The sequence below is a fragment of the Musca autumnalis genome, unplaced genomic scaffold, assembly GCF_047663935.1.
Source record: "Musca autumnalis isolate F117 unplaced genomic scaffold, ASM4766393v1 scaffold_1, whole genome shotgun sequence".
NCBI lineage: Eukaryota > Metazoa > Arthropoda > Insecta > Diptera > Muscidae > Musca > Musca autumnalis.
In genome coordinates, this window is record NW_027411644.1 from 2,181,873 (window position 1) to 2,194,894 (window position 13,022).

Consider the following 13,022-nt stretch of genomic DNA (forward strand, 5'->3'; position numbering starts at 1 on the left):
AGATTTGATATGCCTCAAGAATGTTCTAATAAATATTATAAGCTTTGTGTAATTAAATTGTAAATATGTAGCTGCAAGTGTAAGTAGTGACTTGCGAATTTTCCTACTATGAATACAAATATTGTTTAGAATTTGTATAGCGTATCTGTGTTCTTAATTAACCGGACGATACCAGTATTTAGAGTGCACAACAAGTGTCGCGTTCAAAATAAACATTTTGACACTCCCATAGCAATAACATTGACATTCATTCAAGTTCTACCCACTCACGTTATCTCCATTAGTCTCTTGATAGTACCTCGAACGGATCTCACTTGCCGGTCAATTGTTTTGTTTAGAATTGGAATACAAAACACCGAATAAATGTGAAAATGTGATTAAAAACTATAAGTGGGAAGAGATGCCAGACTAGATGAAAAAGAAACTAATCTCAATCAATACATGTGTGTATGTTAAATACGTAGTGTTCCAATTTTTCTGTTAGTGATGATGATTTTTTAACAATTATTTACAAGTTAGCAATCAGCGTACTGATCCATTATTTTGATATGGGGAACTACATGTTTTATAAATAATTTTTTGCTGGGTAAATAACTTTTATTTTTTGTTACAAATATAACAAAAATCTCCCTTGCTATTGATTGTAATTGTCCCCGTCAGACTACTTTTAAGTGGTAACGTTGATTTTATTTCGGTTGATCGCGGGTTTCGTGCTACGCAAATATACCTACATTATACGCGTTTTATCATCACTATTAGAATGTAGGTGAAATATTAAACCAGACACATTTTAAACTAATCTATGCAATATTCCACCAATAAAACTTATCTTGACTTTGATTTTGTGACTTCTACACTTATATTAAACAGATAGTATTGTCATACGAGTAAATTTCTTCATAGTGTCAACACGGCTGCCAGATTTGACGATATTTGGTCAAAAATTGTTAAATGAAATTGAAATTATTGAAAAATGTACCATTTTTCGGCAAATTTATAAAGGACAAAAAGTTAAAATTTAAACAAAATAGTAGATTCTGTTATGCGACAAAACAATTAACTGCGTTAACTATTATATTGAGCTTTGTACAGAAATTTTAAAAGGTTAATAGATTTGATTTTGAAAACAATTTTATTTCATTTTGCGAACAAGAAAAAAAAAACAAAATTTGTTCTAAATCCAATTCTTTGCTTTTCCATCTTGTTCGCAAGGATGAAAATAAAAATAATAAAATTGTTTTTAAAATCAACTCGTGAACTAAAGTTTTTGGATTTTTAGGAAATGTTTGAAAATAATGAAGCGGATTTACTTCGCATTTGGAATATTTGATATGTAACATATACATATGCATGTTTTTCTTATAATAACAAAATTTTGAATGAAGACAATTATCGCATTCGTCAGCAAATAATGAACGTGTCAAGTAAATCTTAATAAAACGAAATATCGAAATTCTCTTCATTAGGATTCAATGTAGGGTACACTTAATGCCAAGGATTATTTGAAACTTAAACAATAAATTGTTTGACACATTGCACTATGGGACAAAGAACAGGTTTTGGGGCAACAAGTCACTGGAAACAGCTGGAGCTTTCAAATTTCATTTCGATGTTTGTAATGAGCATAAAAATACATCCTGTGCAATTTAGATATAATGCAATAGTAATTGTGACTTCTATCATAAATTGATGTTTTGGATGATGTTTTAGTTACTAAATTTAGAGATCTTGAACATAAAAGATTTCAATGCTCGAATAAGATTACTATCTAAGTCGAAGGTCACACTAGAGTGGTTTCATTGAAACTTTTAGGCATTTATAGATCGAGTTCCCCACTACAGCAACTTTATGATATCACTCTACTGTAAAACTCGACCTAGGAACCCTTGTTTTCATGAAATTGTTTCAATGAAACACTCTAGTGTGACCTTCGACAAATTTGACGACTTGTGTCATATTGACAAGTCCCATTCCCAGCCTAGCCCAAAACTTAAAAATATCCAAATGTTTAAGTGTCACCCTATTTATTAATATGTTATATAAGTTTTCGTTGCCATACGCACATACATTTTTTGCACATGTGGTATACAATATTACCTTCTACCACATATACAGTTGCGTTCAAAATAATAGGAGTGTCCATTCACTACCAACAACTAAAATATTGACAATTTTGGTCCTAAACTCAAATAAAAATATTTTTTATTGTCCTTTTTCTTCCACACTCCTATTTTTTTGAACACAATATTTGTAAACGATTTATAATGTTGGAGTAAATAGTAAATAATTTAAAATAAATTGCCATATTTCTGTTAATAAATTAACAGTTTGGGTGTTAACAATGTTAAACAAATACAAAATTGGCAAAATTTAGAAGTGTAACCATGTTTATTTGACCATTCCCTCGGTGTGTATGGGCACTCCTATTATTTTGAACACAGCTGTGTATAGTTTCGCGGATACGTAGAGTTCTATTCCAAAAAACATATAAACTACAAACATATAAACTAATTATGTTAACGGCGTTTTATTGTCCAGCAAAACAATTTTGTTCTTCTTGTGATTGAATTTTATAAAATTTTACAATGTAAGATGTACTGTCTTTGACAGCCCGGTATGTAATCATGAAGCGTTTCCAGGTTGAAATGTTTTTCTTATTATGTGGTCCAAAGTGCCAAGAATCTAATTCCGTTACTACTTTATTCAAATATAGGACTTGAAAAATAGACTCTTTGCCTCAGAATTAATTAAACATGACTTGTTAAAAGTGTTAAATCAAATATTTATTTAGAAAATGAATAACTTTTTCGTTTAATTTAATACTGATTTGAAGTAAAAAAATACTAACTTGAATATTTCTTTTAATTAAAAATATATTTAAATATAACCAAATGTGCGACTTTGCACCGAGATTTTTGAGGACATCTAACTGAGAAAAAAGAAACTATTCTCCTCCAAGCATAAATATTTGACCCCGCATCTGCATAAAATATTGATCCACTTTTGTTCATGGTGGTGCTATTATTGTTTTCGTAACTGTACATATGTATGTACGTACGTAGCTACGTAACACTCGACGAAATGCCATTATCAATTTTGCACTAATAAAACAAACCTAATATTTCCAAACAATACTTCTTTGTTATCTTGTGTGATATACTCATTGATACGACTATATGCCTCCCGCACTACTATTACTGAATAAATAAACTAAGCGGCACTTGATCGCGCACGATAACCAAACACAGTTACGTCTCTCCAGAACGCAAAAGTACTCATTCGACCAAGTCAGGAAGACATTTCCACATTTAGCGGTCATTCGTTACGGAGCACAGCTACACCAAAGTACCTACAGTTAGTTATCGCTTACGTTACATAAGAATCCATATAGAAATTGTGAAATTTCAAACGCTATTCTATTAACCGAAACCAAAAGCCATTAACACGACAATATGTCGACAAAGTTTTCCATAAACGGAAAAGCCTATAGCGGTGAGTATATGTTCGTCTAGTTTACAATGAAATTGGCTTCTAACAAGGACTATTTACCGCAGTCAATTTGGCGACGTTGCCTGCCGATATAACTTTGAATACTTTCATACGGGATTATGCGGGTCTTCCGGCTACCAAGTTTATGTGTCAGGAAGGTGGTTGTGGCGTTTGTGTTTGTACCGTGACAAGCAAGCATCCTGTCACCGGCGAGACAAGAACTAGAGCAGTGAATTCGGTAAGATTGACATTAGTTGTTCATAAATCGGGTTCTTTCATCAGGCCATTTCACACTTTCAGTGTTTAACTTTTCTGAACTCATGCGTGGACTGGGAGATCACTACATCCGAAGGTCTGGGCAATAAACGTGATGGATATCATCCCATTCAGAAGAGGTTGGCGAAAATGAACGGCACTCAATGCGGCTACTGCTCTCCAGGGTTTGTAATGAACATGTATGGCCTGTTGCAAGAGCGTAAAGGCAAGGTTACCATGGAGGAAGTGGAGAATGCATTCGGAGGCAACATTTGTCGCTGTACTGGCTACAGACCCATTTTGGATGCCATGAAATCATTTGCTGTGGACAGTAACATTGAAGTTCCTGAAGAATGTCGTGACATAGAAGATTTAAGCAAATGGATTTGCCCTAAGACCGGCCAGTCATGCAGTGGTTCCTGTAAGTCCAAATTACAGACCCTTACCTGCAGCAATGGTGAACAATGGTTTTGGCCAAAATCACTAGTAGAACTATTCTCCGTTCTGTCGCAATTCAAGGACGACAACTACATGCTTGTTTCCGGAAACACCGGTCACGGTGTGTACAGGCGTTCGTCACAAATCAATAAATTCGTTGACATGCACCTCCTCCACGAATTACAAGGGTACAAGATTTCACCAGATTCTTTGGAATTGGGAGCCAATATTAGTCTTTCCGACGCCATGGCTGCTCTTAGAGAAGCATCAACCGTTAAAGGATTTGAATACTGTTCAAGAGTATGGAGCCATTTCGATTTGATAGCCAATGTTCCTGTACGAAATGTAAGTATCCAACCCAGTCATTGTTATCACCTAACTGAGCCGGTCCCATTTCCAGATGGGAACTTTGGCTGGAAACTTGGCCCTTAAACACAAACATCCCGAATTCCCGTCTGATGTGTATGTGGTCTTTGAAGCTCTGGATGCCCATGTTGTTTTGCAAACTGCAGTCGACCGAGAGCAAACTGTGTCCATCTCGGAATACTTAAAAACTCCGATGAGCAGAAAAATCATTAAGTCGTTCGTTCTTAAACCTTACGACTCTAAAGAATACCTCTTCGAATCGTATAAGGTGAGTAGTGCAATAACAAAACGATGTTAACAGCAAATCATCAACAGATTATCATCATTACAGATTATGCCCAGGGCACAGAACGCTCACGCTTATGTTAATGCCGCTTTTCTGATCCAAGTGCAAAAACCCGACTTTGTTGTTAAGTCTGCGCGAATTTCATACGGTGGATTGTGTTCGGAATTTGCCAGAGCTGGAAATTTAGAAAAGAGTTTGTTGAATAAACCCCTTTTCCAAACGGAAAGCCTTCGATGCGCCTTTGCTGCTCTCGGCGGCGAAATAAAAGCAAATGTGGTCTTGCCTGAGCCATCCCCTGAATATAGGATTAAATTGGCACATGGCCTTTTCTACAAATTCTTATTGGCCCATGCACCTGCAGGTAATATTCATGAGTCATTCAGCTCCGGTGGTAGTATTCTAAAGAGACCTGTATCTACGGCAAAGCAGACATTTGAAGTCAACGACAGTTGTTTGCCCCTGAAGAAGCCCACAGTGAAGCACGAAGGTTTACTGCAATGCTCCGGAGAAGCTATGTTTTCGAATGATCTGCCACCTCAGGGCCAACAATTGTGGGCAGCTTTCTTCACGGCTAAGAAAATTGGTGCTAAAGTTGCGAAAATAAACGCCGATAAAGCTCTAAATTTACCTGGTGTTATAGCAGTTTTTACCGCCAAAGACGTACCCCCCGGAGGCAATCGCATCTCCATTAAGGACAATTTCTTCTTCATGGAAGATGAACAGCTATTTCTAGATGGAGAAATTAGATACTACGGCCAACCAGTCGGTATTGTGGTAGCTGAAACGAACGCTCTGGCAAACAGAGCTGCTGGTATGGTGCAACTCACGTATGAGGGTGGCTCTAAAGAAGTGTTCTCCACCTTGAAGGAGGTACTGAATGCAGGAACAGCTTCAGACAGAATTCGTCATGAAATAAAATCAGAGTCTTCAGAAGCAGGTACATCAAAGGATACACAAAAAGCCAATGTCGATCCCTTCGATGTATGCGGCAAAGGCGAATTGGACATGGGTCTACAATATCACTTCTTTATGGAACCTCATACGACAGTGGCCGTGCCAACAGAGGGTGGTCTACAATTGTATTCGGCAACGCAATTTATGGACTTGACACAAGACATTGTTGCCAAGATGTTGGGTTTGCGCAATAACGATGTTCATGTGAAAACTCAACGTGTTGGTGGTGGTTATGGTGGCAAGGCAACTCGGTGCAACTTCATTGCCTGCGCTGCAGCCTTGGCCGCATATAAACTGAACAGACCAGTACGTTTCGTTCAGTCTATCGAATCAATGATGGAATCCTTTGGCAAACGCTGGCCTTGCCACATCGACTACGATTTCTATGTACGCAATTCAGGAAAAATAGTCAAATTGATTTCATCCTTCTACGAAGATGCCGGATTTAGTCCCAACGAGTCGCCAATGGGCCATACATTGCTGCTTTCGAAAAACTGTTACGAATTCACCAATGACAATTTCATCTTGGACGGCTACATGGTGCTCACTGACAGTCCATCCAACATAGCATGTAGGGCACCTGGTTCCGTCGAAGGTATCGCCCTAATTGAAAATATCATGGAGCACATTGCCTTCCAGTTGGGTATGGATCCCTTGGAGTTACGCATGGCCAACATAATTGCGGGCCACAAGATGTCTGAAATGCTACCAAAATTCATTGAATCGACAGATTACAAAAGGAGAAGAGCCGATATTTTGGACTTTAATAAAAACAATCGTTGGATAAAGAAAGGTCTTGGATTGGCTATCATGGAATATCACGTTGGCTACTTTGGACAATTTCCGGCCACAGTTGCCATTTACCATGGTGATGGCACCGTTGTTATCACCCACGGAGGCATCGAAATGGGTCAGGGTATGAACACCAAAATTGCTCAAGTTGCTGCTCACATTTTGGGTATTCCATTGGAGCTAATACGAGTCGAGGGTAGCAATACCATTAACGGTGCAAATGCTATGGTGACTGGTGGTTCCATTGGAAGTGAGGTTGTCTGCTTTGTAAGTTTAAAAACTAACCACAACTGTCATCTGTCATTAATATCATATCTTGTGTTCCTAGGCCGTTCGTAAGTGCTGCAACACCTTACTTGAAAGACTTCAACCGTTCAGGGAGGAATTGAAGGATCCTTCATGGCAAGACATCATTAATTTGGCTCACTTGCGTTGTACAAATCTAATTGCCAGCGATGGTTGCAAAGCTGGTGAAATGGACCCATACACAGTGTGTGGATTGGGTCTCACCGAAGTCGAGGTAGATATGTTGACTGGCAATTATTTGGTGAAGCGTGTTGATATTCTGCAAGATGCAGGGGAAAGTTTAAACCCCAACGTCGATATAGGCCAAGTTGAAGGTGCCTTTATTATGGGTCTTGGTTATTGGACCACTGAGCTTTGTGTAACCGATAAAGCAACAGGACAACTCATGACAAATCGTACATGGAATTACAAGCCACCCGGTGCCAAAGATATTCCCATCGACTTCCGAATTGAACTTTTGGCTAAGAGTCCTAATCAAGCTGGTTTTATGAGGTCCAAAGGTATGTCAAAGAATTGCGGATAATTTTAATTTCGAAAAAAAAACACAATGTATATTCTTATCGATTTTGTAGCTACTGGAGAACCTTCTATTTGCCTGGCCGTTAATGTTACATTTGCCCTGCAACAAGCCATACAATCAGCACGTGATGATGCTGGGCTAAAGAAAAAATGGATAGTTTTAAATGCTCCCATGACACCTGAATACATACTCTTGAATGCTGGCACCAATGTCGATATGATGACTCTTTCTAAGAAAAATTAGACGAAATTGTAGATATGCCTCTATAACATATGGACATATCGCTCATTTACTCAAAGAGTACCATATCTCAAACAAAACTCATTTTTCGATTGAAAAAAATCAACAAATAAGTTTTCAGGATATTATGAACCACTAAAAGAACTTTAAATCAACCTTAATCTAGCAGCATATAAATTAGCAATGATATCCGGTTAATATTATATGATAGGTGAAATATGAAGTTGTTGTAATTTTTGGTGTAATTAATAACCGTTTTACGATAGGAAGTCAAAAAAAAATTTTTTTTTTGAGTTATGACTCTCTTGAAGTAAATGAGCGTCATGTGAGGACATTATGTGAATTGTACATAAAAAAAGAGAAATAAGTGAAATATTTTTAACCTAACTACCCACAACAATAAAGAAAAACAATTTTGCACTTTACACTTTCTTGAAGCTACGGGACAATATAAACGAATTATAATATGAGGACAATGTAATTGTGTTTCACTCGCTTAACAATGCTAAGAAGTGAACCGTAAGCAAAATCGTGGTCGAACATAGATATCTTTGATCAAATCCAAGCCCTTATTTGTTTGTATTCAAAACAGTTGTATGGAAGAAATTTGAATTTATAATGATTTAGAGTTTTTTTCTTTAAAAGGGAATTTATGCGTGCTAAAACAGAGGTGCCTCTATTAGAAACTTTTCATGTACCTCGGAACTAATAGCCATGTAAGTAATATTATCTTCATGTAATCGTGTTGTAGATATCGTACATACGATTTCGATTACTTCCTTTTTAACTCTTCAAAACAACACCATTCTATATCCACGCTCATTCTACTTTTGGGAAAACAAACACAGTTGCATGAAGCTTGTTGTACGCCATAAATCACAAAAGCCCAAAGTGATACAAACAACACCCCAAAACATAATCGACAAATTCTATCGGCAAACAGTTAGTCTCGACTTGTACGTCCTATGCAGCAATGCGACAGACACGACTTATCCAATATGAATTGCGTAGTCGTTTAGCAGTCTTTTATATGCGTTTAGAACATTTTTGGCCGATGGGCATGCGCAGCAGCAGGAGAACTACACGCAAAAATCATGACAGGAAACAAACAAATAAATTGTCGCCAACCAAAGCAAAACCAGGTCCAATCATTGCCTTTGCTTTGTAAATGCAACCATTCATATTTACGTTTCCTCAATCGTCAAAACTTGAATGGAGAACACTCTTTGTCAAATAGAATAATTCATATGCAATTGATAAACGCCCGTAAACTATCAAGATACGAATGGCCGGAGGTGCCGAAACTGTCAAATTGTGTGTGAATTTATTGCCTTTTGTGGGCGCCCAACTACATGGCGGCATAGGTATACTTCGAAGCTTATTTATTATGAATATGCGAGTGAGTGACTGAAAGTCCCCTGTGTCGGCCAAACAGAGGTTTGGTGAAAAGTTGAAAACTGTGTTAGGTGGACATGTTAGAAATTGTATGACTATTTGTAATGTTATTTTATTTATTGTGAATGTGTTGTTTATTCATTTTAATAGATGTCGAATTTTATACATTATAGTGTAGATCGATACATAATAAAACAGGAGGCGAAGATGAAGACATTAAGTCAGATTTGTACTAAGGTGTAAAAAGCTGACGTTTCAGCAACAGAACTGTTGTGATAAATGAATGGACTAAAATTTGAGTAGCTCAAAAAGCAGGCAACCGAATTTGGTTTAATTAAAAGGCAATATTATTCCGAAATATTATATTAGGAGACGAATATTCGCTAGGAATGTATAGGGTATAAATTTCGATAATTTCGATAAGAAAAATTTACAACTACCTATTGGACCCATTTCTCGTTCTCTTAACTTTTTCACTTTTTTTTCAAATCATTTCTAAAGGATAGAGCGGTTAAAATCCTGAAATACCCTAAAATCGTTAGGTACCATTCAACGGAGGCTATATAAAACGTGACCTATTGTAACGTGGTTTTCTCGTTGGCTGGGGTAGGGCCAGTCGCGTCCAGGATCTCCATAAGGACCCACTAAACCTTGTGGAATTATAAGACTTGTATTCTCCCTTTCCTGGGGATTTAATTCAGAGTTTATTGATCAAAACACTAATTTACAATTACTGGGGAATAAATACGATAAGAATATGTTGCATGGTTATGAATCAATCGTTGGCGTGAAGGTGACCAGGAGAGCTGGGCTTCGTGATGAGTGGACGTATCAATACAGTGGCTATCCTTACTCTGGCGACTCGTCGGGATCGGTTGTTGTTGATTTGCTTGTAGGTTGCCGAAGTCTGTCGGTTTTCCCCGCTAGTTCGTAGATAGTCGGGAACCTGGTGTGACGGTAATCAGAATAACGGTTCGTGGATAATCGGGACGGGTTCTGTATATAATCAGGAGGGCGGTCAATGGACGTTCATGGGATCAACGATCGATGCAATCGGTGTACTCGGTGCGGCAGCCGATTGTTGAGTTCGGCAGGAGACTGCTGTTGTTCGGGAGCACGATGGCATCGGCAGTTGGTTGCTGGTGCTCTGATACACGATGGGTACAGCGTTCGGCTGCTAATGTTCGGGCGCACGATGAGTTCGGCAGTCGGATGTTGACGTTCGGGATAGCGGTGTGTTCGGCAGTCGGCTGCTGGTGTTCGGGAATTCAACGGGTCCGGTGTTCGGTTGGTGATGTTCGGCAACACGACGGGCTCGGCAGTCGGATGTTGATGTTCGGGAGCACGATGAATGTCGGCTTCGGCGCTCGGATGTGGATGTTCGGGAGTACGATGAATGTCGGCTTCGGCGCTCGGATGTGGATGTTCGGGAGTACGATGAATGTCGGCTTCGGCGCTCGGCTGTTGATGTTCGGGAGTATGATGAATGTCGGCTTCGGCGCTCGGATGTGGATGTTCGGGAGTACGATGAATGTCGGCTTCGGCGCTCGGATGTGGATGTTCGGGAGTACGATGAATGTCGGTTTCCGCGCTCGGATGTTGATGTTCGGGAATACGATGAAGTTCGGCTTCGGCGCTCGGCTGTTGATGTTCGGGAGTACGATGAATGTCGGCTTCGGCGCTCGGCTGTTGATGTTCGGGTGTTAGTCTAGGCTACGATCTAGTATCTACCATGCGCTACTGAGTACGAAACAGCTGACCCGAAGGCCCTGTGGAACAGCTGGCACGAATGCCCTGTGGAACTGCTGACCCGAAGGCCCAGTGGAACAGCTGACCCGAAGGCCCTGTGGAACAGCTGGCACGAATGTCCTGTGGAGCAGCTGACCCGAAGGCCCTGTGGAACAGCTGGCACGAATGCCCTGTGGAACAGCTGGCACGAATGCCCTGTGGAACAGCTGACCCGAAGGCCCTGTGGAACTGCTGACCTGAAGGTCCAGTGGAACTGCTGAACCGAAGGCCCAGTGGAACAGCTGACCGGAAGGTCCTGTGGAACTGCTGACCCGAAGGCCCAGTGGAAGAGCTGACCCGAAGGTCCTGTGGAACTGCTGACCCGAAGGCCCAGTGGAACAGCTGACCCGAAGGCCCTGTGGAACAGCTGGCACGAATGCCCTGTGGAACAGCTGACCCGAAGGTCCTGTGGAACTGCTGACCCGAAGGCCCAGTGGAACAGCTGAATCGAAGGCCCTGTGGAACTGCTGACACGAAGGCCCAGTGGAACAACTGATGCGAAGGTCCTGTGGAACTGCTGACCCGAAGGCCCAGTGGAACAGCTGACCCGAAGGCCCTGTGGATGTATCAGCCACCACAACTTAATGGGTAGCTCTCAAAAAGTATTACCAACACTAGGCACCGAGGCGTAAGTTGGCGGACTTAGAGCAACCTTCTGTTCCAGCCCGTGTAGCAAACTCCCTGCAGTAGTAAGCTCACCATTCTCAACCATTTCTGAAATACTTCAGTGACCTAAAGTATGAAGTAAATGAGAATTATTAGTCGTAAGCACTGACGGCGGTCGTTGTAAAGTTACACCGGAATGCACTTATCCTTTGCATTACTTGTTATCCCCGAAGCGGATGGGTCGTAATGATGTAATGTATGTTGCATATTGGAAGGCTGGTTCGGTATGGTAAAGGTAGTTGTTGTAGAATTATGTACGTGAACATTTTGTCAGGTTACACCATGCTGACAAATTTCTGGAGGAAAGTTAAGTAGCCTCAAAAAAGACTAAATATGTATTAATTTACAGCCATTTCTGCAGGATAATGCAGCTAAATCCTTAAAATCTCCCGAAAATCGGGCGGTACCGCTCTATGGGGGACAATCCAAAACGTGTACCAGTGCTGACACATTTCGGGTAAAAGTTTTGTAGGTCCAAATGGATCTCAATACCAATCTTCAACCATTTTTTCATACAAAAATGGTGAAATAAATCAATAAAACGGCAAATAAATCAATTTTATTTTACTTCTATACATATAGCTTAAGCGCCAGTGTTCGAAATTTCGAACACCACTTTCCGGGAAAACGAAAAATCGGAAAAATTTTTTGAGTTGATTTTTGACATCAGTGGGCCCTAATTACCCTAAAAAAGTGTTTTGTTTTTAAAAAATAAATAAAAAAATTGTGTCGGTACGATATGGATTAAGCTCTACAGTGTCATATGTATTTGTTTAAGCAAGGGGAAAATAATGTCAGCATTAACATCGACGCCTCAAACTTAGAGAAGTAAAAAATAAATTTACTCTCCATGTATAACGTAGCTGCTGGGGAAGACAAACTACCAGGTCATGGAGCAAATTCCTCATAAAGAGAATATTTTGTGCGGGAATATATATTTATGTTTTATAAACCAAATAGTTATATATCATTTTTATTTATAGAAACATTCTGTATAGGGAAGTTCGACTGTATAAGGATTTTATTAACTTTGCATTGATATTATCATAGACAAAATATTGCTCGAACTCTTACTGAAATATTAAAGGTTAAAGGGATCATATAAACCTGTAAATTAAATTATAAATCTTTAATTAAATGAAACTGAATATATTGGAGAATAATTCGTTTGTAATCAACGAAAAAGTTAGTCAGGATATGTGTCACGTAACACTAAAAAATGCAGTCGCCAAACAAATTGATGTTTTTTGTTTCGAACAAATTATAATGTTGAGATTTTTTATCATAAACGGAGTTTGATCTGCTCTTGAAATCGGAAACGCTTTTTGGTAACAAAAAAGTTGATCATACCCATGGAAGTAGCGGTACACGTAAGCTAATATATATGAAGAAATTTGCAAAGAGGTGCCTATTGGAAATTATAACAAGTAAGAAAAGCGTTAAGTTCGGTCGGGCCGAACTTTTATACCCTCCACCACAATTTCAGCCATTTCGGTGGATTAATGGGGCCACAACCTTCAAAATACC

The 13,022-nt window shown here is 39.3% G+C and overlaps 1 protein-coding gene across 9 annotated transcripts; it reads left to right on the top strand.

The window, feature by feature from the left end:
• Positions 1-247: 247 nt before the first annotated feature.
• On the top strand, positions 248-8,071 carry LOC141406446 (uncharacterized). Of its 9 annotated transcripts, none has more exons than XM_073991945.1 (8): positions 248-447; positions 2,960-3,492; positions 3,555-3,727; positions 3,790-4,527; positions 4,583-4,816; positions 4,880-6,847; positions 6,909-7,386; positions 7,459-8,071. In XM_073991945.1, exons 2-8 carry the CDS (start codon positions 3,453-3,455, stop codon positions 7,647-7,649), a joined length of 3,822 nt encoding a protein of 1,273 aa, XP_073848046.1. In that variant the 5' UTR covers positions 248-447; positions 2,960-3,452; the 3' UTR covers positions 7,650-8,071. The 9 variants fall into 9 exon arrangements, with proteins under 9 accessions (XP_073848046.1, XP_073848403.1, XP_073848137.1 ...); XM_073992302.1 differs by having other exon boundaries at positions 274-479; positions 3,249-3,492; XM_073992036.1 differs by having other exon boundaries at positions 276-479; positions 3,216-3,492.
• The last annotated feature ends 4,951 nt before the right edge of the window (positions 8,072-13,022 follow it).